General features: G+C 42.2%; 1 protein-coding gene and 1 long non-coding RNA gene across 2 annotated transcripts; both read right to left on the reverse strand.

Moving 5' to 3' along the window:
• Nucleotides 1-2,786: 2,786 nt before the first annotated feature.
• On the reverse strand, nt 2,787-23,224 carry LOC122941953 (oocyte zinc finger protein XlCOF6.1-like). The gene is made up of 3 exons (XM_044299448.1): nt 23,200-23,224; nt 22,579-22,635; nt 2,787-5,756 (listed from the first exon to the last, which is right to left on the reverse strand). Exons 1-3 carry the CDS (start codon nt 23,222-23,224, stop codon nt 4,654-4,656), a joined length of 1,185 nt encoding a protein of 394 aa, XP_044155383.1. The 3' UTR covers nt 2,787-4,653.
• Nucleotides 23,225-23,454: 230 nt separating this feature from the next.
• LOC122939882 lies at nt 23,455-23,823 on the reverse strand. The gene is made up of 3 exons (XR_006390202.1): nt 23,781-23,823; nt 23,575-23,698; nt 23,455-23,495 (listed from the first exon to the last, which is right to left on the reverse strand). It is a non-coding gene; the product is annotated as an uncharacterized LOC122939882 (long non-coding RNA).
• Nucleotides 23,824-23,885: the final 62 nt, after the last annotated feature.

Here is a 23,885-nt window from a genome sequence, read left to right on the forward strand (position 1 = left end):
GTAAAGCAACAGGTAGAATAAAGAATAAATAGGTGGAGTCAGCAATAGATGGTTTATGCCTATTTATTAATAGTAATTATTAATATTAACTCCAAATATTAATAATTACTATTTCCTTTAACACAGGATATAAAAGCAACACATTTTGAGGCCAAACTGGCCCCTTTATCAGGCATATACCATATACAAACTAGAGTTGTCACAATACCAACATTTTGATTCGGCTTCGATACTAAGAAAAAGTTTTGGAATACTCGATATCATACAAAAGAATAAAAACCTTTGAAAAAAAAATTACATTTTCTTTGCTTCGCCATCTGGGATAGCCAAAACGTTTTAATTTTTGGTCTACAGAGCGGTTTGATTTATTTTATTTTTTTTGCGGGACAAACTACATTTTAAGGGTACATACAACTTTTGATCAACTTTTTGGGGCAAAGTGACTAAAAAAAATGGCGAATTGCCTGAATAGCTTACAGCTATCAGCCTACAGCAAGGCATGGTGGGAGTTGTAGTTTTACAACAGCTGGAGGGCCGCTGGTTGAGCATGTCTGATCTATATGATGCATGGTGTATTATCATCTTATCGGAAGCAACTAAAGCTACCTCCATATCATCCTACTCACAGAAGCACACAGCAGCAAGTCGGTGTTCCCATGTAGTGATGGACGAACATCTGCCGGGACGGTTCGCGAACGCGATCACGTGAACACGCTCAAATGTTCGCGAACAGCAAGTTTGCGGCGGGTCCCATTCATTTTAATGGCAGGCGAACCTGAAAAACCTTCAGCTCATATTTGCAGCCAAGAAATAATTACTAGAAGTGCACAAATAGTCGCACAACATGGACAGTGACATACCAGATGTATTATTCAAATTTGCGATCTCCATTCATTATTTTTTCAATGCGAAATATCAGCAATATAATTTTCACGTACACACAAATGCACTATACAGTACTCAAATGCACTATAAAGAAAGTATATAGGTATATAACACCCCGCTTCAATCTGTTTTTTTGGGGGGGCGTCTGGTATATCACACCAGTAGAAATTATTTGTCCCAATAACGCTTGTCCCTCTATATACCTGCAGTATCGCAGCAGAACCGCACACAACTGCCGCACAATACAAATGCACTATAATATACCGTATTTTTCGCCCTATAAGACGCACCGGCCCATAAGACGCACCTAGGTTTTAGAGGGGAACAATAAGAAAAAAAAAATTTCATTACACCTCAGGTCAGACCACCAATCAGACCCCCAATGTTAATAAGACCCCAATAAGACCTCAGATCACACCCTCATGCCTCATATAAGTCCTCCATGCCTCTAATCAGCCCCCAGCCATATATGTAATCAGCAGCCCCCAGCCATATATGTAATCAGCAGCTCCCAGCGATAGATCACAAAATGAATAAACCCCTTACCTCTCCTGCTCCTGGACGCCGCCGCTCCTCTCCTCCAGCACGATCCTCTTCCTCCTCCGTCGGCTGTGCTGTGAACTGGTGCACACAGCGTGAGGTCACAGAGAGCCCTCACACTGTGCGCAGAGCCTTCACCGCTTCCTGGTCCTCCGGTACTAATAAGCACTTCCATTATGGATTTGCCCCATAAGACGCAGGGGCATTTTCCCCCCAGTTTGGGGAGAAAAAAGTGCGTCTTATGGGGCGAAAAATACGGTACTTTCTAACATAGAAAGTATAATATAATATTGCACAAGGAAGGCAATCCATTAGAATATACATAAAGATAAAACGTAACCTTTAATAATGTTACTATGAGGGTCCATTCACACGTCCGTAAGTGTTTTGCAGATCCGCAAAACACGGACACAGCAATTTGCGGACCGCACATCGCCGGCACTATGATAGAAAATGCCTAATCTTGTCTTCAATTGCGGACAAGAATAGGACATGTTCTATTTTTTTGCGGAAACGGAAGCGCGGATGCGGACAGCACATTCCGGCCCCATTGAAAAAAAATGCGGAACGGATGCGGACCCATTTTGCGGACGTGTTAATGGAAAATATATCCCTCAAAATGAAAATAAATTTCATTATTAAAGTTAAGCAAAAAGCGAGATGTGGTCGGCAATAACAAGTACTCGGCGGCTCTAAATCAGGTGCTCGGCGGCACCAAATCAGAAACCATATCTCCTACCACAATCCGGGGGGTTCCAGTGCACATCCATGAATCCCGGAGGGAAAGCAAAAACCATCCATCCCTGGGCTACATGATGATGTGGTATTGAAGGACAGGGTGGGCAAAGAACTGTCCCTGATATTTCCATACAGGGGGGGCTATTCTGGCCCTGATAGCCTAACCACAGACCACCCACCCTGATAAGAGCGACCCCTCCCGGAACCTTACCATATATAAAAATGGCCCTTGTAAGCCCCTAGCCCCCTGACTTCCAGGTGATCACTATATAGATCTATGTGTTTTTGACTCAGTATAAAAGTATATTATAAGTATATCGCACCCCTCAGTGTATCACATATATCGATAGCACACCTATACTGGTGCTTAACAGGACTTGGGTGGCCCTATTAGCTAGCGTTTGGTGTCCCTAACAGCCTGTCCCTGCTCCACACAGCAACCTCTCCCTACACTGGCAAAACACTGAATGTAAAATGGCGGCCAGATCAGGTTTATTTATAAGGTAGGGGGTATGTCCATGTGCTGGAACGTCTCAATTGGCTGTCCTGTCCCACCTGATGGATGTGTCATGGGTCAAAGTTCTTCATAATGTAAAAGAATATGGCGGGTGTGAATATCTCCATATGTTCAGCGAACGCGCAAAAGTTCACCGCGAAATGAACGCCAGGTAAACCGCAAGGCCATCTCTCTTACCATGCTCCCATTGTGCATGCCGACACACAGGAGAACAGTAAGAACGAACGTTGCTGTGGGAGCAGAGGTGAACGAAAAATAACATTGCCAAAATCTCTGCACATTGAAGCTAAACTGTATTGGAAAACGAGACAGTGGGAGCTGCTGAGAATTAATGCTCCCAGATAACGCATGCAACAAGTCTAGTTTAGACATCCATCTCAGTATTGTCTATCAGCATCGACATTTAAGATAAGGAAAGCACGGTGGTGGATTGTAGCCACCGAACACTGGCCAATATAAACTGGCTCTATAGCATAAGGAGGAAAAAGGGGTAATTTCACCACTATATTAATTATTGCTAACAATATTTAAGCTAAAAATAATATAGAAGTGGAAAGACAGTCACGACAGTTCTGGATTAATAACCGAATATGAACCAGTAGTGAACTGGATATATTTTTATACCGCATTAATGAACAATTTTTTAAATTCTATTTGCGTGAGCTCCGCAATTAGATATAAATTAGGGACCATGATTGTGAATCATTGATGTTTTTATATATATTTTTAATTTGGGCAAATATTTGTAATCTAAAATTTTTTTTGTTTTCTATGGACCGTGAGCCAGCCTTTTGTATGTAATGTCATAATTCATGTTTTTATGATTTGGTAACTTAGTTCCAGGATTTTCGGCCTTAGGAAACTCTCGAAATAACATAGTGGTTGAAATAATTGTCATATTTGTCTTTCGTACACCTGGTTTGATAAAAATATATTGTACAAGTTTCCAGTCCTATTAACCCTCTACGCGTTAGAATTGTGTCATACAACTTTCCATTTTTGTATGTAGTTAGCCAGCCTCTGGAGGATGAAATGGTGCGGCTAAGACATTTTAAATATCTCATACTGTAAAACATGTATGGTTAGATTCAGGACATGCAACACATGTTTTGCGGAGAATCTGGTTATCAGATCGGTTATTCTTTTATTTTACCCCTTATATTTTTATAACTGTTTCATAAAATTTGGGATCCATGGTGGCTTCACAGGTTTTGAGGCAATATGTTAAAATCTAAAGAATAAACAAAAAAACACAGCGATATACATTATATCTGTCTATTAAAAATAGAAAATGTCTATTAGTGATAGGCAAAAAGGTTACAGATGGAAGAACAGAGAACAGACCGTTCCCCCATCTGCGCCTCAGGTTTGTTGCAAGAATTTATCTAAAAAAAAAATAAAGATTTTTAGAGGCTGCTGATTAGGGATGAGAAAACTTCTGTCTTAGAAGTTCGGGTTCCGTTTACCACAGAATTGCGTTACGGATCCCCGTGACCACGGTCCATAAGCTATGGTCCATGGTCACAGGATCCATAACGCAATTCTGTGGTAACCGGAAGCCTAACTTCTAAAACAGAATTTCGCTCATCTCTACTGCTGATAGCTGACAAACCTCACCAACTAAAAACAATATAACCAATCAAATGTACTGTCATGCTGTTATATAAAGCCCCACCACTGGTTAAACCTTCATTTTGTTACATTGCACAATATTCTAATATTTGAGAATATTACTCATTACTTATTTTCACTTTTAACTGTATTTGTCTGTTGATCATTCAATACATCAGATCATGTGCGCTCAGAGACCTCTCACAGTGGCCCCGATCATTGCTCCAAGCCTTTAGCTACCTCCGGTAGCTGAAACCAAGGTGCTGTTTTACCTGCCTGGGCTATTTTATTCTAATACAGCACTATAAAATGGCATATCTATTGGAATAAAGAAATTTAGTGACCACTGTAAAGACACGTCACTAACAGGCCAAATATGAAAATGGCTTCTCCCCTGTGTGAATTCTCTGATGTCTAACAAGAGCTGATTTAAAGTTAAAACATTTCCCACATTCTGAACATGAGTAAGGCTTCTCCCCTGTGTGAGTTCTCTGATGTACAACAACAGCTGATTTCTGGTTAAAACATTTCCCACAATCTGAGCATGAGAATGGCTTCTCCCCTGTGTGAGTTCTTTGATGTGTAACCAGATATTTTTTTACAGCAAAACATTTCCCACATTCTGAACATAAAAATGGCTTCTCCCCTGTATGAATTCTCTGATGTTTAACAAGAACTGATTTATCATTAAAACATTTTCCACATTCAGAACATGAAAACGGCTTCTCCCCTGTGTGACTTTGTTGATGCTTAAAAAGATTTGAACTATTTATAAAACATTTCCCACATTCTGAACATGAATATGGCTTCTCCCCTGTGTGAATCCTTTTATGTATAACAAGATATTTTTTTACAGCAAAACATTTCCCACATTCTAAACATGAATATGGCTTCTCTCCTGTGTGAGTTGTTTGATGTCGAACAAGATATTTTTTTAAAGAAAAACATTTATCACATTTAGAACAAGAAAATGGCTTCTCTGCTGTGTGACTTTTCTGATGTTTAAAAAAATTTGAACTGTCTACAAAGCATTTCCCACATTCTGGACAAGAAAATGGTTTCTCTCCTGTGTGAATTCTCTGATGCGTAACAAGATCTTTTTTTACAGAAAAACATTTCCCACATTCTGAACATGAAAATGGCTTTTCCCCTGTGTGCGTTCTCTGGTGTGTAACGAGTTGTGATTTATAACTGTAATATTTCCCACATTCTAAACATGAAAATGGCTTCTCCTTTATGCGAGTTGCTTGAGGTTTAACACCTCTTCTGTGACTTTTATTTTGAGTTACAGTCTGTGATGAATCAGAAGATCGGACCCGTTTAAAAGGATCACATGAAAGATCTTTGCTGTGAAGGGCTGAGGGTATATCTTGATTATTGACATGCTCTTCATATATATCTTGTGTGACACCACAATCATCATCTGAACTTATGAGATGTTCCTTTGAGTTCCTGATACAGTCATCTGTCAAGAATGCAACACATTTTATGTTTGTTAAATCGTAAAACCATAACATTTTATGAATATTTTATAACATTTCTACATAAAACAAACCTTCCATACAAATTACAAGGTATCAGTTGACCAAAACAGTGGTGGCCAAACAGATCACAATCTAATAGTAAACCCAGGGTAGCAACTAGAAAAGGCTGGCCCCAACAGCAAATTTTTCAACAGCCTCCCCAAGCAATCTCCCCTCCTGCAGCTAGTCAAGACTGTCTTTGCTCACCATATCACCCTGCACCCACTCATTCAAGTAGAAAATATGAAAATAAAACACTTACTGACGCTAGATAAGAAGAGGAGTAAAGTGTTTACTTGACAGTGTGCCGCCTAGGTCCTGTGTGGCCTGTTAGTGCCCCACACACTAGTTGTTCCCCCACACAATAATTATTCCTCCTTAGTGCCCCCACACACTAGTTTTTTCCCCTTAGTGCTCAACACACTAATTATTCCCTCTTAGTGCCCTATACAGTAATTATTAGTAACACAGTACATAAGGCCGAAAAAAGACATTTGTCCATCCAGTTTGGCCTGTCATCCTGCAAGTTGATCCAGAGGAAGGCAAAAAAAACAACTGTGAGGTAGAAACCAATTTTCCCCACTTAAGGGGGAAAAAATTCCTTCCCGACTCCAATCAGGGAATCAGAATAACTCCCTGGATCAACGACCCCTCTCTAGTAGCTATAGCCTGTAATATTATTACACTCCAGAAATTAAGCCAAGCCCCTCTTGAATTATTTTATTATACTCACCATCACCACCTCCTCAGGCAGAGAGCTCCATAGTCTCACTGCTCTTACCGTAAAGAATCCTTTTCTATGTTTGTGTACAAACCTTCTTTCCTCCAGACACAGAGGATGTCCCCTCGTCACAGTTACAGTCCTGGGGATAAATATATGATGGGAAAGATCTCTGTACTGACCCCTGATAAATGTATACATAGTAATTAGATCTCCCCTCAGTCATCTTTTTCTAAAGTGGATAACCCTAATTTTGATAATCTTTCAGGGTACTGTAGTTGCCCCATTCCAGTTATTACTTTAGTTGTCCTCCTCTGAGCCCTCTCCAGCTCTGCTATGTCTGCCTTGTTTACAGGAGCCCAGAACTGTACACAGTACTCCATGTGTGGTCTGACTAGTGATTTGTAAAGTGGTAGAGCTATGTTCTCATCACGGGCATCTATGCCCCTTTTGATGCAATCCATTATCTTATTGGCCTTGGCAGCAGCTGCCTGACACTGGTTTTTCTGCTTAGTTTGCGGTTTATTAAAATTCCTAGGTCCTTTTCCATGTCAGTGTTACTGAGTGTTTTACCATTTAGTATGTACTAGTGACTTGCATTTTTCCTTCCCATGTGCATAACCTTACATTTGTCAGTGTTAAACCTCATCTGCCACTTCTCTGCCAAAGCATCTAATCTATCCAGGTCCCTCTGTAGCCGTATATTATCCTCTTCAGTGTTAATTACTTTACACAGTTTAGTGTCATCTGCAAAAATGTATATTTTACTGTGCAAGCTTTCTACACGGTCATTAATAAATATATTGAAGGGAATAGGGCCCAATACTGACCCCCTGAGATTGTCGGTATAACCAGGAAAAAGGGAGGGGTGGTAAACTCCGTTCTCCTTCTGTTCCTTTACCAATACCAAGAAACCCGTTCAAATAAGGACACTGACACTGCTTTTCTTTTAACCACTTTATTGTTGTTGGTTGGTAATCGGACACAGCTAATTATTCAAACGGCAAAAACCATAAACACCAGAACCGTGCAATCTGCCAGCCGCTGGTCTCCCAGCGGGCAGTTCCGCCCATTTGCCGCCAACACCTCTCCGTTGTATTAACCTGCCGCCAGCTGTGACTTACAAATTTAACCAGGCATGTACCTTGCCCACATAAAAGATTCCAACCGAAACCACATATGAAGCCCCGAAAAATTGAAAAAGTATAAACATAACTGCCAACTTCAAGGGAGGGACACAGTGCTCCCACACACTAATTATTCCCCCTTAGTGCCCCCACACATTAATTATTCCCCCTTAGAGCTCCCATATTGTAGTTATTCCTTCTTAGTGCCCCTATACAGTAGTTATTCCTCCTTAGTGCCCCTATACAGTAGTTACCCCCCCCCTTAGCACCCCTACACAGTAGTTATTCCCCCTTAGAACTCCCTTATTGTAGTTATTCCTCCTTAACGCCCCTATACAGTAGTTATTCCTCCTTAGTGCCCCACACACTAATTATTCCCCCTTAGTGCCCCCACACATTAATTATTCCCCCTTAGAGCTCCCATATTGTAGTTATTCCTCCTTAGTGCCCCTATACAGTAGTTTTTCCTCCTTAGTGCCCCTATACAGTAGTTACCCCCCCCCCCTTAGCACCCCTACACAGTAGTTATTCCCCCTTAGAACTCCCTTATTGTAGTTATTCCTCCTTAACGCCCCTATACAGTAGTTATTCCTCCTTAGTGCCCCACACACTAATTATTCCCCCTTAGTGCCCCACATACTAGTTATTCTCCCTATCCAGTAATTATTCCCCCTTAGAGCTCCCTTATTGTAGTTATTCCTCCTTAGCACCCACACATACTAGTTATTCCCCCTTAGTGCCACACACACTAGTTATTCCCCCCTTAGTGCCCCTATACCGTAATTATTCCCTCTTAGATCTCCCTTACTGTAGTTATTCCTGCTTAGTGCTCCCACACACTAATTATTCCCACTTAGTGCCCCACACACTAGTTATTCCTCCTTAGTGCCCCACACACTAGTTATCCCCCCTTAGTGCCCCCACACACTAATTATTCCCCCTTATTCCCCCTTCTGGGGGGTGATCACCAGACTGTGCACTCTCCCACTCATCCCAGTAGGTTAAATTACATCACTGCTGCTGGGGAATGAGGCCTGAGCTCTAATGGATGACAGACAGCAGCCGAATTTGAGTCATAGATTGTAAGCTTTTTGTTGAGTAGGTTGCATTGATTTTGTCTGCGCTTGTCCCCCCTGAAATCCTTCCTTCCTAATCCACTCCTGGCTTTGGCTAAACATCTGGATAAAAACAGCAGCCGTGAAAATAGCATTATATAATTTACTAATGATGCTGCCATCAATAACACGGGGGCACAGGGGGATGTGACAAAGGTATGTACATATAGTAATTCCAATGTCAGCAAGGAGACTATTTTTCTTGAAATGTAATTGCTATTGATAACAAAGTGCTGGTGATTACTTACTTGGGTCAGGATATCTTGATGTCTTTATTGACAGGCAGGGAGCAGCTAATGCTGAGTAGTGAGAGTTTATTTTATTAATCCTTTAGCCTGCAGCTCTTCCCGATTACATAGTACCCAAAAAATAATCCAGTGACCCAAACGCCAAAATCATTACTGCAGCTAGAACACTGTGCACACCAAGGTATCACGTCTGGTATGGCAGGTACCAGACGTGCGGCGCAGAGGGAAGGGAAACCGGGTGCCCTAACACAAGGGAGAGGGAGGAGTGGTGACCCCTAACTCACCTAGCACCGGCACCTGGCTACCCTGACGTCCCTAAACGGGTTGCTCACCCGTACGCCGATCACGTGCCTTGTCCCTGACTTACCCTGGATTAAGCCCTAGGTAGTGAGTAGGGCGGTAGGAGCACTAGTCCTCACCACTGACACCTAGGATAACAACAGGGAGTGGACAAACACCACATATAACCCAGAAGGGAGACAATAAACAGTATACAAGGATAACAGTTTTACCCACAGATACAGGTAGGTCAGTGATAAAGTCCATCGATAGGTGTGTCCACGGCCTGTTGGTAACAGGGACCCTGCCAGATGAGTATGAGAGACTTTAGCGTATGCACAGGTTGTACAGGTGGACACAAAATCAACTACATCCTGATGCAATTTTGGGCACCAAAAACGACGAGACAATAGCTCCGAGGTTGCCCTACTACCTGGGTGCCCAGCGAGTGCAGAGTTATGATGTTCTCTTAATATTTTAAGGCGCAAGTTCAAAAGGCAAAAACAACTTTCCTGCGGGGCAGGAGACTGGGGCGTCCCCCTGAGCCTCCAACACCTTCCCCTCCAGGTCTGAGTGTAACGCAGAGACAACCACCCCCTTTTGTAAAATCGGAACCGGATCAACAACCTCACCCCCTCCAGGTAAACTTCGGGATAACTTATCAGCTTTGGTATTTTTTGCCCCCAGACGATAGGTGATAACAAAATTAAACCTGGTATACCTTGTCTAGGGGTAAGAGGTTTAGCAGACTCAAGGTACAACAGGTTTTTATGTTCTGTAATCACCGTGACGGTATGCGCTGCCCCCTCCAAAACGTGATTCCTCAAATGCTAATTTAATAGCTAAAAGTTCCCTGTTGCCTATATCATGATTTCGCTCAGCTGTCGACAATAAAAAAAAAAAAGAAAGCACAAGGATGCCATTTACTTGGAGACGGACCCTGAGACAGTACAGCCCCCACCCCTACTTCTGATGCATCAACCCCCACAATAAAAGGTTGAGAAACATCCGGCTGGATCAGTATGGGTGCCGTGGTGAACCTCTCCTTCAGAGAGGAAAAAGCCAGTTTAGCAGCGTCAGACCATTTTAAAAAATCAGTCCCCTTTTTAGTCAAGTCAGTAAGGGGTTTGACAATCACCGAATAGTTCTGAATACATTTTCTGAAGAAGAACCCTGCAGCCACAGGTGAAACGAGGGTCTGATATGTCCTTTAGCCAGACTCTTGGAAATATAATCCTTTATGGCTTGTCTTTCGGGGCCAGAAAGATTATATAACCTGGTCTTAGGTAACTTTGCTCCAGGGAGCAGGTTAACCGGGCAATCATACGGACAATGGGGTGGTAACTCTTGACAACCTTTCTCAGAAAAAACATCTTCAAAATCGTTCACGAATGTTGGTAAGGTTGTAATGGAGGTGGCTACTTAAGCAGTTGTCCCTACAATGCTCACTTGACTCCAATATCTCTCTGGCCTGCGTAGGCAAGAAATAACCTCATTATGTAAGGCCCCCACCTGAAGACAAATGTTATGTACAATGTGTGTCAGGTTCCCCTGAGTAAGAGAGGAGCAGAGTCAATAGCAAATATTCTGATAGATCTAAGTAATGGACTAAAAGAAAAACCCAAAGTCCAAGCAATCTGAGCTTCTACCAAATTGATCTTAAAAAAAAAATATTATATATATATATTTTTTTTTCAAAAATAAGGGCCAGATATAATATCACATCTGGTACAGCAGGTACCAGCCATGCAGCACAGAGAGAAGAGAAACCGGGTGGCCTAAGACAAGGGAGAGTTGTGACCCCTAACTCACCTAGCACTGGCAACTGGCTACCCCGACTTCCCTAGATGGGTAGCTCACCCGTATGCCGATCACGTGCCCCATCCCTGACTTACCCTGGAAGAAGCCCTAGGTAGTGAGTAGGGCAGTGGGAGCACTAGTCCTCACCACTGACACCTAGGGTAACAACAGGGAGTGGACAAACATCACAAACACCATATATAACCCCCGAAAGGAGACAACAAACTGAAGAGGACCGGAGATCCAACCGCACTGGTTCCAACTGCTCCAGCAACTCCACAGCAACACCACCTGAGGCCAGAATAGATAATCTGAAAGGAAGGTCTATATTTGGCAGCAAGGGAAGTAGGAAGAGAGACTAAATAGTGGCTGGGAGTGGCAGACCAAGAACAGCTGAAAGGAAAACTACCGATACCTAGATAGGACAAAAAGGATAGTAAACCAAAACAGGAAAATCTGGACCGGAATTCATTCCCACAACTAGGTCATGGAGCGATCCCTTAAAAATCGGGCTAGTAGCCACACGCTGCGAGCTTCTGACCACAGGGTCAGCAATAGGTTGTGACACCCTCGTGACACATGGTCTCTCCAAATCTCAGTCCTGTCATGGCCTGCAACAACATATAGTATTGCTGTTTCCTGGATTTATAGCAAGTGCTTGCAATTTATATATACAACCCATCCAACGATAATAAACATGCATCACTAGAGATGAATGAGTTTCTTGAAATTCAACACAGGTGTAATTCTACCTAAAAAGTCAGAAGATTTAATTAGGGAATGAAAAAGTTTAAACAAACTGACTGTTGGGTTTGTAATGCTTTTTAAAATTAAATAAACGTTTCGAAAATTGTCCCTTATTGGGAGCAGATGGCTGACCATGTTTATGCACACGGTGATATTGTAGAAAGCAGTGGCTTAAAAAATTCTCCCTTTTTTCGGGAGCAGCAATACAGTGTGAAACATGATGAGCAGGCAGACAGCAACAGTGGCATCTTTCGGCAGCTCTGGCTTGTGAATAAAGGAAACTATAAATGTGGCCATGGCAAGTGCCTCTGCTGTGACCACACAAACAGACAGACATCAGGTGTGAAAATGGCATCTATGGTGCAAGTATTTGGAAGTTCAATGTGTCATGAGGAAGGACCGCAAATTACTGATGGTCTGAAACGCTTAACTGAACTTGTCCTGTGTCTGGAAGATTTTAAAAACCGCAAATAAAGCTACGATTTTCCCCTATTCTGGAGCTGGATTTTTCTTCATTTTTCTTGCTACATTATTACCAGATCCAGGTGTGCCATCCGAGCTCAGCTAGTGGAGGAGAAGGTGAGAGCTGCCTCACGTTTTTCTTATAGATGGCAAACTGGGCCAGTTCTGGCCACTGTTCCAGTTTGCCTCCCAGAGGTTAATGAGGTTAGGTAACAGGATTTGCAGGAGAAAGTTCAGGTACAACCTGGTTGTTCAGGCAATGCGTATCCTTCTGCTTACATTCGTCAGGTTGGCAAAGAACAAAATCAAACCTGTTCCAATTGGCTACTGCGGCTTGTTTTAGCTGTAGCGCCAGCAGAAAGGGCAGGAGGTTGGTGACTCAGAGAGAAGCGGAGAGGTTCCTCCAGGAGAGACATGCGAGTGGCAGATAGCGTAAAACTTTTTCCTATTTTGCTTTGACAGCGGGAATCTAAAAGCACAGCTACCCAGTAGTCGTCACTTTGATTGATGCTAATGATAAGCTTGTCAGCAAGTAAGCAACCAAAAATAGCTTGGTTCGTTCATGTCTAAGGGCTGTATTACACTGGCCGAGGCTCGGTCAGATAATTGCTAACAAGCATTCGTAGGAATTCTCGTTAGCGATGATCTGCCAGTGTAAAGGTGCCACCGATTACCCGATGAACGAGCAAACGCTTGTTCATCTGGTAATCGCATCTTTTATGCAGTCACAAAAATTATAATTTTCTGGTGACAGATCATGCTGTCTAATCACTTTCTGCTGCCGGCGAACAATGATTCTGTATCAGGATGAGCAATGGCAGTAGCGATCGCTCCTTCCCATACAGTTTTTTTTTATTAATTATCTTTATTAATCAATATATCAAAACATTACAAATAGAAAAAAGGATACAATTCCCCCCCAACCCCAATTCCCTAACCCCCCCTATCTGTGGTGCGTCAAAAAAAAACAACATTTTTTTTTATCACAACTAATCAAGTCCTCCAACCACCCCATATCTTAATCCACTTCTCCTCAGCTTCCCTCTGTTTATACGTGATTTTCTCATAATTTTTTACCTTATCAATTAGATTTATCCATGTATTTATATCTGGAGTATATCGAGCAAACCAGGTCCGACTGACCAACACTCTGGCCAACATCAGTATCCTACTCAGGAGGATCTTTTGATACTTATGATTATTTAGTTTGGAAAGATCATTAAGCACGAATACTTGTAGTTCAAAAGGGATTCGTATTTTTAGTTTATACATAATACAGTTATTTATAGTATTCCAATAGTTTATAAGTTCTGGACAAGTCCATATCATATGAGGAAAATCCGCTCCTACAGTGTCGCATTTAGGGCAGTTAGACGTGTCTCTTAATCCACATTTATTCATCCATAAAGGAGTGATATATAATCTATGGCAAATATAGAATTGTACTAAAACATGGTTGAAGTTCTGGGATAGTGAGCCTAAGTTCCCAAAAATATTCTCCCACCCTTCTAGTTGTAAATTCGGACAATCCACCTCCCACGCTCTTTGTCCTGGTGACTGTGTGTCACTAAACCGTGCCTTAAGTAATAACTTATATATATTTGAAATCTTTATTCTAGACAATGTACCCCCTATCCAATCATTCAAAAAAGATGAATTATCTATATCCAACACCTTGGATGATACTTATTAACTAAAACTACTTTACCATCTTAAAACACATTTAAGGCTTACTGTTACCCATCTTCGTTTCTGAGGAAAAAAGTGAGGTGGCTACAAATATAAAAGGAGTAAACTATAAAGTATAAGGTGGAAAGTGGAAAAAGAGAGAAAAAAGGGGAGAAAGAGCATAAAGAAGAGGAAAAAAAAAAAAAAGGGGGAAAGGAACACAAAATAAAAAAAATAAAAAATAAAAAAGAAAGGAAGGGGGGAAAGAGGGAGAAGGAGTAAAAAAGGGAAAGGAAAAGAAAAGGAGAACAAAGAAGAAAGGAGAGGGAAAAAAAAGAAAAAAGAAAAAGAAGAGTTACAAATATAAAAGGAGAGAAAGAGGCGGAAAAAAAAAAAGGGAGGAAAAGGAGGAGAAGAAAAAGAAGGAATAAGGAAAGGAAAAAAAAAAAAAGAAGAAAAAAAGAATACAGAAACAGGGTATGGCTCCAAAAGCTAGTAGGCGCTCGGTTGACCTCTCAAGTCAGAAATTGGGGTCCAAAACTTTTGAAACAACAAAAATAGACCAGTTCTTGAGGTCTCCGAGGGTTAATACGAGGGGCGGACAAAAGGAACTTGTCACAAAAAAAAACGACGATTCAGAGGTGACCGAAATAGAACCACAAAAAGCCTCCAGATACCCCGAAGAGGAAGACGGTATAATGGGGGAAGTTATCCCTAATGACAACTCCTCTCCATTAGAAGAAATACTGCTAGCGGTCAAACAAAATGGGGATTTAATACAGGCTGTTACAACCCAACTTGGGTTTATCCAAGCTGATGTGGGACTAATAAAAGATGATTTGTCAAAAATGCGAGACAGAGTTAACAACCTCGAGAGCTCCGTTGCCCTGATACAGAATGAATCCAAAAAAATAAACACTGAAGTCTCCACACTTAAACTAGAGTGTAATCTTCTGAAGAAAAAGGTGGTGGACCTTGAGGATAGGTCACGAAGATATAACGTGAGAATAATAGGGATTCAAGAGGTTGCGGAAGAGAAGAACCCAACCCAATTTATACAGAAGTTAATTTTTGAGAATTTTGGGAAAGATTCTTTTTCCCCTTTTTTTATGATAGAAAGAGCCCATCGGGTCCCAGGGGGTAAACCAATTCCAGGGAGACAACCTCGGACATTTCTTGTTAAGTTACTGGCCACAGGGGATAAAGATATCCTTTTGAGAAGGGCGAGGGAATGTTCACCGGTTGTATATAATGGTAATAGATTGGCCTTTTTTCCAGATTTCTCAAAAGACATACAAGAAAAGAGACGCACATTTATGACTGTCAAAAAGAGGCTAAGAGAAAGGGATATTAAATATTCTCTTATGTTCCCAGCACAATTGCGGATTATTTTCAATGACACCTCGGAAGAAGCCGTCAATTGGCTTGAACGAAATAATCTATGATTTAATTGTTTGGGATGTGGTGGGAACAATAATTGTTATAAGGGGCCTATACCCCTAAATTTCTTTCTCTTCGCTTCCCAATAGGGGTGGCCGAGTGGGGGGAGTGTGGGAGGGATGGTCATAGGAGAGAAATCTACTACAATGTGGTGGATTACCTGTATGGGGGGTTGGGGGTGGGGGTTGGGGTTGGGCTGTGGTGCGTCAAATTATATTTTTTTTATGTTTTTCTTTTTTTCCCATTTAACCGCTGTTGATAATGTTGACTAGAATTATTGCTTGGAATATACGCGGTTTGGGGGATAGAGGAAAAAGACAAGCGGTTTTTGACTTGAGTCAGGTCCACTTACCAGCAATAGTATGCTTGTTAGAGACCCATCTCACTGAAGAGACCTCTAGGGTGGTCGACAGGGGATGGGCTGCGCACACGTATCATTCTACCTTCTCCAATTACTCGAGAGGTGTTACTGTCTTGATACATAGACTTATTGATTTCGTTTGTGAGGCATCCTCTGTTGACCATCAGGGGAGATTTATCTTTTTATATTGTAGGTTAAGGGGGAAGATATGTATTTTGGCCTTTGTCTATATTCCACCGCCATTTTCCTTTTCGGTTCTTAATTCTTTGGTATTATTTATGGATAAATGGCCAGAGTGTCCAACACTGATTATTGGTGATTTCAACTGTATCATTGATCCTCTACGTGATAGGGTCTCTACGAGTGTCAGGAGTGATAGTCCGGTTCAGGGGTCTCCCCTGGCACGGTTTTGCCTGGAGGCTGGTTTTGAAGATGTTTGGGAATATCTAGGACAGGGGAAAAGGGTTTTTTCATGTTTTAGTAAAGCAGGTAAATCGATGTCTAGAATAGATCTTGCATTGATAAGTAGTAAACATGTGAAATTGGTAAAGCGAATGAAATATGAAACGAGGTCAATATCGGATCATTCTCCGTTACTACTTGAACTCTGCTTGTCTCAGGAAAGATACACACAAAAACCTCCTTTTAGACTAAATCCTTATTGGCTATCCGTTATAAAGACACATGAAATAATCCAAAATGAAATTGGCCGATTTTGGGATAATAACTATGGCTCAGCAAAAATTCAAGTGGTATGGGATACTTTCAAGGCGTATATGAGGGGATTGATGGTTAGTAACATCGCGAACCTCAGAAAGGAGTACGGGAAAAAACAGAAAAATCTAGAAGAACGTGCATCACTGGCGACAGAATCCTTTTATATGAATAAGACGGAGGAGAATAGGGAAAATATGCAAAGAGCCACACAAATATACTCAAATTTTTTATTGGACAAGGCCCAACAGAGCCTTTTTTTTAAAGGGCAAAAATACTTTACGGAGTCAGGGCGACCTGGTAAATTTTTGTCCAGAGTAATCTCAAGCCAACAATCTAAAAAATATATAGATAAGGTTCGATTGATTGATGGTAGGATGGTCACTAGACAGGGTCCGGTAGAGAAGGCCTTTGTTGACTATTTCCTTGATTTGTATAAAGCTGAATCCAAGATCACAGATGATAAGATAGATTTTTATCTTGACGGGATCGTCTTTCCAACTATTACTGAGGCACAAAAGAGAGCACTTGAACTAGAAGTCTCAATTCAGGAACTTGAGGGAGCTATTAAATTATGCTCAGCCAACTCCACTCCTGGTTCAGATGGACTCCCATATGAATTCTATAGTAAATATGGGGACTGTATTCTCCCTAGACTGTTGGAAGTCTTTTCTGAATCAATGGAGGATGGGAAGTTGCCAGATTCAATGATGGAAGCTGTAATAACATTAATTCCAAAAAAAGGCAAGGACCCTTTAGATCTAGAATCTTATAGACCAATCTCACTGCTTAATGCAGATGTAAAGCTTCTTGCGAGGGTCCTGGCTACAAGGCTTTCTAGGGTCATTTCCTCTATTGTCCATCCGGATCAGAGTGGCTTTATTCAAAACAAGGGCACACATCATAATTTACATCGGCTCTTTTCTAATATTCAGGCCCCTGGGGGGACCGCTCGCTCCATCCTGTCATTGGATGCCTCTAAGGCTTTTGACAGGGTGGAGTGGCGCTTCCTCTGGAAGGTCCTGGCAAGGATGGGCTTTGGGGAAAAGTTTATAGGTACTCTCAAGCTATTGTATAGATCTCCAAGGGCAAAATTGAGTCTTAATGGAATCCTGAGTAGTAGTATTGATTTAAATAGAGGCACGCGGCAGGGCTGTCCACTATCCCCCTTGTTATTCGATATTTATATCGAACCCCTTGCGATGGCCATCAGGCAGGACGATCAGGTTAAAGGATTTGGTACGCTAGGATCACAAGACCGTATCTCTTAATATGCGGATGATGTTCTTTTTTTTATAGACCATACGGAAATTACTCTCCCTAGGATTATTCAAATGGTTAAAGCATTTGGTGAGGTATCCGGTCTTATTATAAACTGGGCCAAGACCAGTTTGATGCCAATAGACCCCCTGCCACAGAAAGAGGTTCTTGTGACACAGTTGGACATTGTTGACACTTTTCAATACTTGGGTTTGACTATATCACCCCGGGTTGAAAATTTTGTACAACTTAATTTGATCCCCATAATGGTAAGGAGTAGAGCTAAAATAGGGATCTGGCTGAGACTTCCCCTATCCAGAGCTGACCGAGTTTCACTGGTTAAAATGGTGATATTACCACAATTTCTTTATGTGCTCAGGAATACACCTATTTGGATACAAGATACAGACGTGGACAAAATTGTTGGTACCCTTTGGTCAATGAAAGAAAAAGTCACAATGGTCACAGAAATAACTTTAATCTGACAAAAGTAATAATAAATTAAAATTCTATAAATGTTAACCAATGAAAGTCAGACATTGTTTTTCAACCATGCTTCAACAGAATTATGTAAAAAAATAAACTCATGAAACAGGCATGGACAAAAATGATGGTACCCCTAGAAAACACAGAACATAATGTGACCAAAGGGACATGTTAATTCAAGGTGTGTCCACTAATTAGCATCACAGGTGTCTACAACCTTGTAATCAGCCATTGGGCCTATATATATGGCTCCAGGTAATCACTGTGTTGTTTGGTGATATGGTGTGTACCACACTCGACATGGACCAGAGGAAGCAAAGGAAAGAGCTGTCTCAAGAGATCAGAAAGAAAATTATAGACAAGCATGTTAAAGGTAAAGGCTATAAGACCATCTCCAAGCAACTAGATGTTCCTGTGAGTACAGTTGCACATATTATTCATAAGTTTAAGATCCATGGGACTGTAGCCAACCTCCCTGGACGTGGCCGCAGGAGGAAAATTGATGACAAATCTAAGAGACGGATAATCCGAATGGTAACAAAAGAGCCTAGAAAGACTTCTAAAGAGATTCAAGGTGAACTTCATGCTCAAGGAACATCAGTGTCAGATCGCACCATCCGTCGTTGTTTGAGCCAAAGTGGACTACATGGGAGACGACCAAGGAGGACACCATTGTTGAAAACGAATCATAAAAAAGCAAGACTGGAATATGCCAAACTACATGTTGACAAGCCACAAAGCTTCTGGGAGAATGTCCTGTGGACAGATGAGACAAAAATCGAAGTTTTTGCCAAGGCACATCAGCTGTATGTTCACAGACGAAAAAATGAAGCATATCAAGAAAAGAACACTGTCCCTACTGTGAAACATGGAGGAGGCTCTGTTATGTTCTGGGGCTGCTTTGCTGCGTCTGGCACAGGGTGTCTTGAATCTGTGCAGGGTACAATGAAATCTCAAGACTATCAAGGAATTCTAGAGAGAAATGTACTAGCCAGTGTCAGAAAGCTTGGTCTCAGTCGCAGGTCATGGGTCTTGCAACAGGACAATGACCCAAAACACACCGCTAAAAACACCCAAGAATGGCTAAGAGGAAAAAATTGGACTATTCTAAAGTGGCCTTCTATGAGCCCTGACCTCAATCCTATTGAGCATCTTTGGAAGGAGCTGAAACATGCAGTCTGGAAAAGGCACCCTTCAAACCGGACACAACTGGAGCAGTTTGCTCATGAGGAGTGGGCCAAAATACCTGCTGAGAGGTGCAGATGTCTCATTGACAGTTACAGGAAGCGTTTGATTGCAGTGATTGCCTCAAAAGGTTGCGCAACAAAATATTAAGTTAGGGGTACCATCATTTTTGTCCATGCCTGTTTCATGAGTTTATTTTTTTACATAATTCTGTTGAAGCATGGTTGAAAAACAATGTCTGACTTTCATTGGTTAACATTTATAGAATTTTAATTTATTATTACTTTTGTCAGATTAAAGTTATTTCTGTGACCATTGTGACTTTTTCTTTCATTGACCAAAGGGTACCAACAATTTTGTCCACGTCTGTAAGTATTTTAAACTCATGGAAAGAATAATTAATGATTTAATATGGGGAAGAAAGCGAGTTCGAATAAAGTTGGAATATTTGTATAAATCAGTGGAGTGCGGGGGTTTAAATCTCCCTTACTTTAAATGGTATTTTATTGCAGCCCAGTTATTGATGTGCTATGAATCAGAGAACAGCGCATTGTTGGGGAAGTTGGTAACCAGTCACGCTCACAATAATATTTTTACCCTGTTGGAATCCGGGCTATTGAAGAGCTATGAGCGAGGCTATAGAGAGACTATAAAACTACTCCTGAAAGTGTGGGCTATAACGAGGACATGGTTGAAGGTTAAGGGTTCACTTACATTTACGCCTCTCTGGCATAATGTGTATTTACAAAGGCTAGATGATATTGCAGCCGACACATTTTGGCAGAAGAATAAAATTCCTTCCCAACAATGGTCTAAAATAGTTAAAGGGATTGTCTGGGTTCAGAGCTGAACCCGGACTTGCCTCCATTTTCACCCCGGCAGCCTCCCCCCCCGACTTGAGCATCGGAGCAGTTTATGCTCCGATGCTCTCCTTTGCCCTGCGCAAAATCGCGCAGGGCAAAGGCATTTTTGGGAGATCCGGTGATGTCCCGGGGCTCTCCATGGGGCTGCCAGGAAGCCCGATGACATCACCGGCACTGATGGGCTGGATTCAGCACTGCCCTAGCCAGTAAAATAGCTAGGGCAGCGCTAAATCCCGCCCATCAAAGCCAGTGACGTCACCGAACACACTGCCGGGCGGAAGTTTCCGCCTGGCAGTGTGTTATTGAAAACAAAAGAGCCTGTGCAAGGGAGTGCATCGGAGCATGAGATGCTTCGATGCTAGGCTCAGGGGGGCTGCCTGGGTTAAAAAAAAAGGGTATGTCTGGGTTCAGTTCTGAGTCCCTGAGAGCAGGTAACAAGGTGAACTTTAACAACTGTTCACATGGTGCAGTGCTGGGTGGTGGCCGTTATTGCTGTGGCCCTGCGCTGGTGAGTTGGTGGGACCCAGTGCCAGGGTGGCATTGCCAGACAGCAGGGGTGCTGCCTGATAAGAAAAAAGTGGGGCACTCCATCAGTGGATCTATTCACATCTCAACAGAATCAATAGCAACCAATCAGATTCCACCTTTCATTTTTCACAGCTCCTTTGGAAAATGAAAGGTTGAATCTGATTGGTTGCTATGGGCACCTAAGCCAGTTCTACTTTGCACTAATTTGATAAATGACCCCATTAGTCCTTAGAGAGTTAGCAAGGGAGCTGGCATAGATTTAAGCAAGTTGCAAGGACGGTAAAGCGCCGATGCCTTGACATAACTGAGTCGCATCAAGCGGCAGTGGACATGGACTAAGACCGGTGTCTAAATTGCTGGTCCTAATAAATGTCCCCCTTAGCTTTTAGGCGTAAAATCCTTCAAGCAGTAGTCCCACTCTAAATTGTGAATCTTTGTTAGATCTCAGGCTTGACGTCGTGGAGACGACTGGGGAAAAGAGTTAATAGGTTTCCGGAAATCTCCACAACGGCACCTGGCATCCCCCCGCCACCGAAAAATAAATAATAACAATTTTTGATTGTGTATATATGAGATTAATATGTAGGTGTCACAGGTGAAGTTTGCAGATAGCTGGAACTAATGAATAAAAGAGCGACAGGCTTGATCCTAAACTAAGGAGCATATAGGTGAGCCCTATAAAACCCTAAGAGCTTTCCCTGACTGCTATGCACATGCAAGAGTATCGATGGTAGACGATTGCATGCCCACGTACCTAAGTCTGTGTGACACCTGAAAATCCTATAATAGTGAGGGGACACGACCACCGCCTCCCTGCACTTAATACGGACGGAGTCAGGGTCACCTAGAATCAAGCCAGCAAGGAAACACAAAAAAGTAAAGGACTTATCTGAGCAAACAGTAGAAGCAGCCTCCAGCAGTAAACACTTCATCCAGGAAGTAGTATAAACCGCAAAGTGAGGCAGTATGGGAGGGAATATAAAGGAAGACCATTAGTCTAAATAAGTGACACCTGGCAGAAGGAAAGGAGATGAGAAAGTGAAACCAAAACAAAGAACATCATACAAGAGGTAGAGAAGAACGTCTGCCAGAGCTTCTCACAGAACTGGCGGTGACAGTAGGTTATATAAGATGGGCTGGTCTCCTACCGGGTTCTTGGTAAAACACTGATGGTGAAGGGAAATTTTAACCTTTCTGCATGTTTTTCCTGTCCCTGGCAGGGCGCAGCCATCTCTCAGGGGTGCCATCATGGAGACTTCCGGAAACCTATTGCCGGTAAATGTGACAACACGTTTTACTTTGTTGGGAAACTGCTCCCAAGTGCCCGGCTGTGCGTGCTTTGGGCACTTGGGTGTACCTGTACACAGTGCAAGAAACCTGCACCAAAACCGCACAAAAAAAGCACATTAATCCCCAATATTTATCACGGTTTTGTTGCGTTTTTTTGGGTGCAGATTTTCTCTTTAAGTTAATAACTCCAATGAAGTCTGCAGAATTGCACAATTCACATGCTGCAGACATCTAAATCTGCATGGCAGGTCAAATACCACGTGGAAGAAAAAAGCAAAGTTTACACGAGGGTTGTCAAATCTCTAATCTGATTCACTCTAATCTGATACTCTGAATCATATTTAATTAGAATGTTAGCTGAATCAGTAAATATAAAAAACTGACAGAACACACAGTCTAAAAAAAAATCAACATAAAAGTGAAGTAGAATCTGTGACTCTTCTCTGCTTTACTTAGTGGTCACTACTCACCTGGGCGGTTATCTGTAGGAATGTCCTCTGTGCTCTGCTCATCACCCCTCACATATGTCTCTGTAACATATATAATGTTCAGATCTTCACCCGGACTCCCAAGCTGTGAAACAAAAATTGTAGAAGTCATCAGACGGTTGGAAAAGTAGTGTGGATAAGTCATCAGTACCTGATCGGTGGGGGTCTGACATCCAGGACCCTCGCCAATCAGCTGTTTGAAAAGGCACTGATGCTCCTGTAAGCACCCTGGCCTTCTCTGTGCTCACCAAGCTCAGAGGCTGTGCCCCATTCACTTCTATGAGGCTGAGCTTAGCGTAGGCCATGTGACCGATTAACGTGTCGTCACTCAGCCTAAGAAAGCAGCGAGAAGGCTGCAACACTACCGTCAGCGCTGGTGCCTTCTCAAACAGCTGATCGGTGGGCATTGCCGGCTGTCGGAACCCCAAAGATCAGATAGTGATGACCTATACTGAAGGTAGGTCAACAGTATTTAAGTCTCGGAAAACCCCTTTAAAGAAACTGAATCCATTTAAGAAGGACCTGAACTGGAACTGTGTTGACCACCTGGTGTCATTATTGTGTGATATTCAAACTGCGTGTTTGCAGGCATGGGCAGCTTACCAAGCGATGGAATGATCTGTAGCATCGGCCACAAAGAACCATGAATACACACAGTAGCATCTGAGTGAATGGTGCAACCCTATGTGACATTCCTAAGCAGGGCACGCTATGCCAGGGGGTGGTCTCCTAGAGACCTATAGATGCATTGTAGGACAGGCAAAAGCTGACAATTTGGGCACAACACAATCCCTCTACATGTACCTGATCATCCTGTGGTACATAGTGATGTTCTTCTGAACCATCCTGTGGAAGAAGAGGACTGGGACATCTCTCCGGTGTTCTTCTCTCTTCCTTAACTGTAGGAAACACATCCAGTGACTGAATTCATTCCTTACATAAAGATAATGAGAGGACGCCTTTAGTCATGTCTATTACCTGGTGATGTGAGGGGCCAGTGATCCTCCAACAAGATGTCCTTGTACAGATCCTTGTGTCCTTCTAAATACTCCCACTCCGAGATGGAGAAATAGACGGTGACGTCCTGACACCTTATAGGAACCTGACAACAGAATGATAGAGTCATCACCCAGATCCCTTCACAGCGTTCCTGTATAATGTCCCAGCATTCCCAGCAGAGTCACCTCTCCAGTCAGCAGCTCAATCATCTTGTTGGTGAGTTCTAGGATCTTCTCTCTATTGATTTCCTCGTGTATCAGGGGGTGAGGTAGAGGCTCCATGATTGGGCT

This window comes from Bufo gargarizans, chromosome 6 (assembly GCF_014858855.1).
Source record: "Bufo gargarizans isolate SCDJY-AF-19 chromosome 6, ASM1485885v1, whole genome shotgun sequence".
Taxonomy (NCBI): Eukaryota; Metazoa; Chordata; class Amphibia; order Anura; family Bufonidae; genus Bufo; species Bufo gargarizans.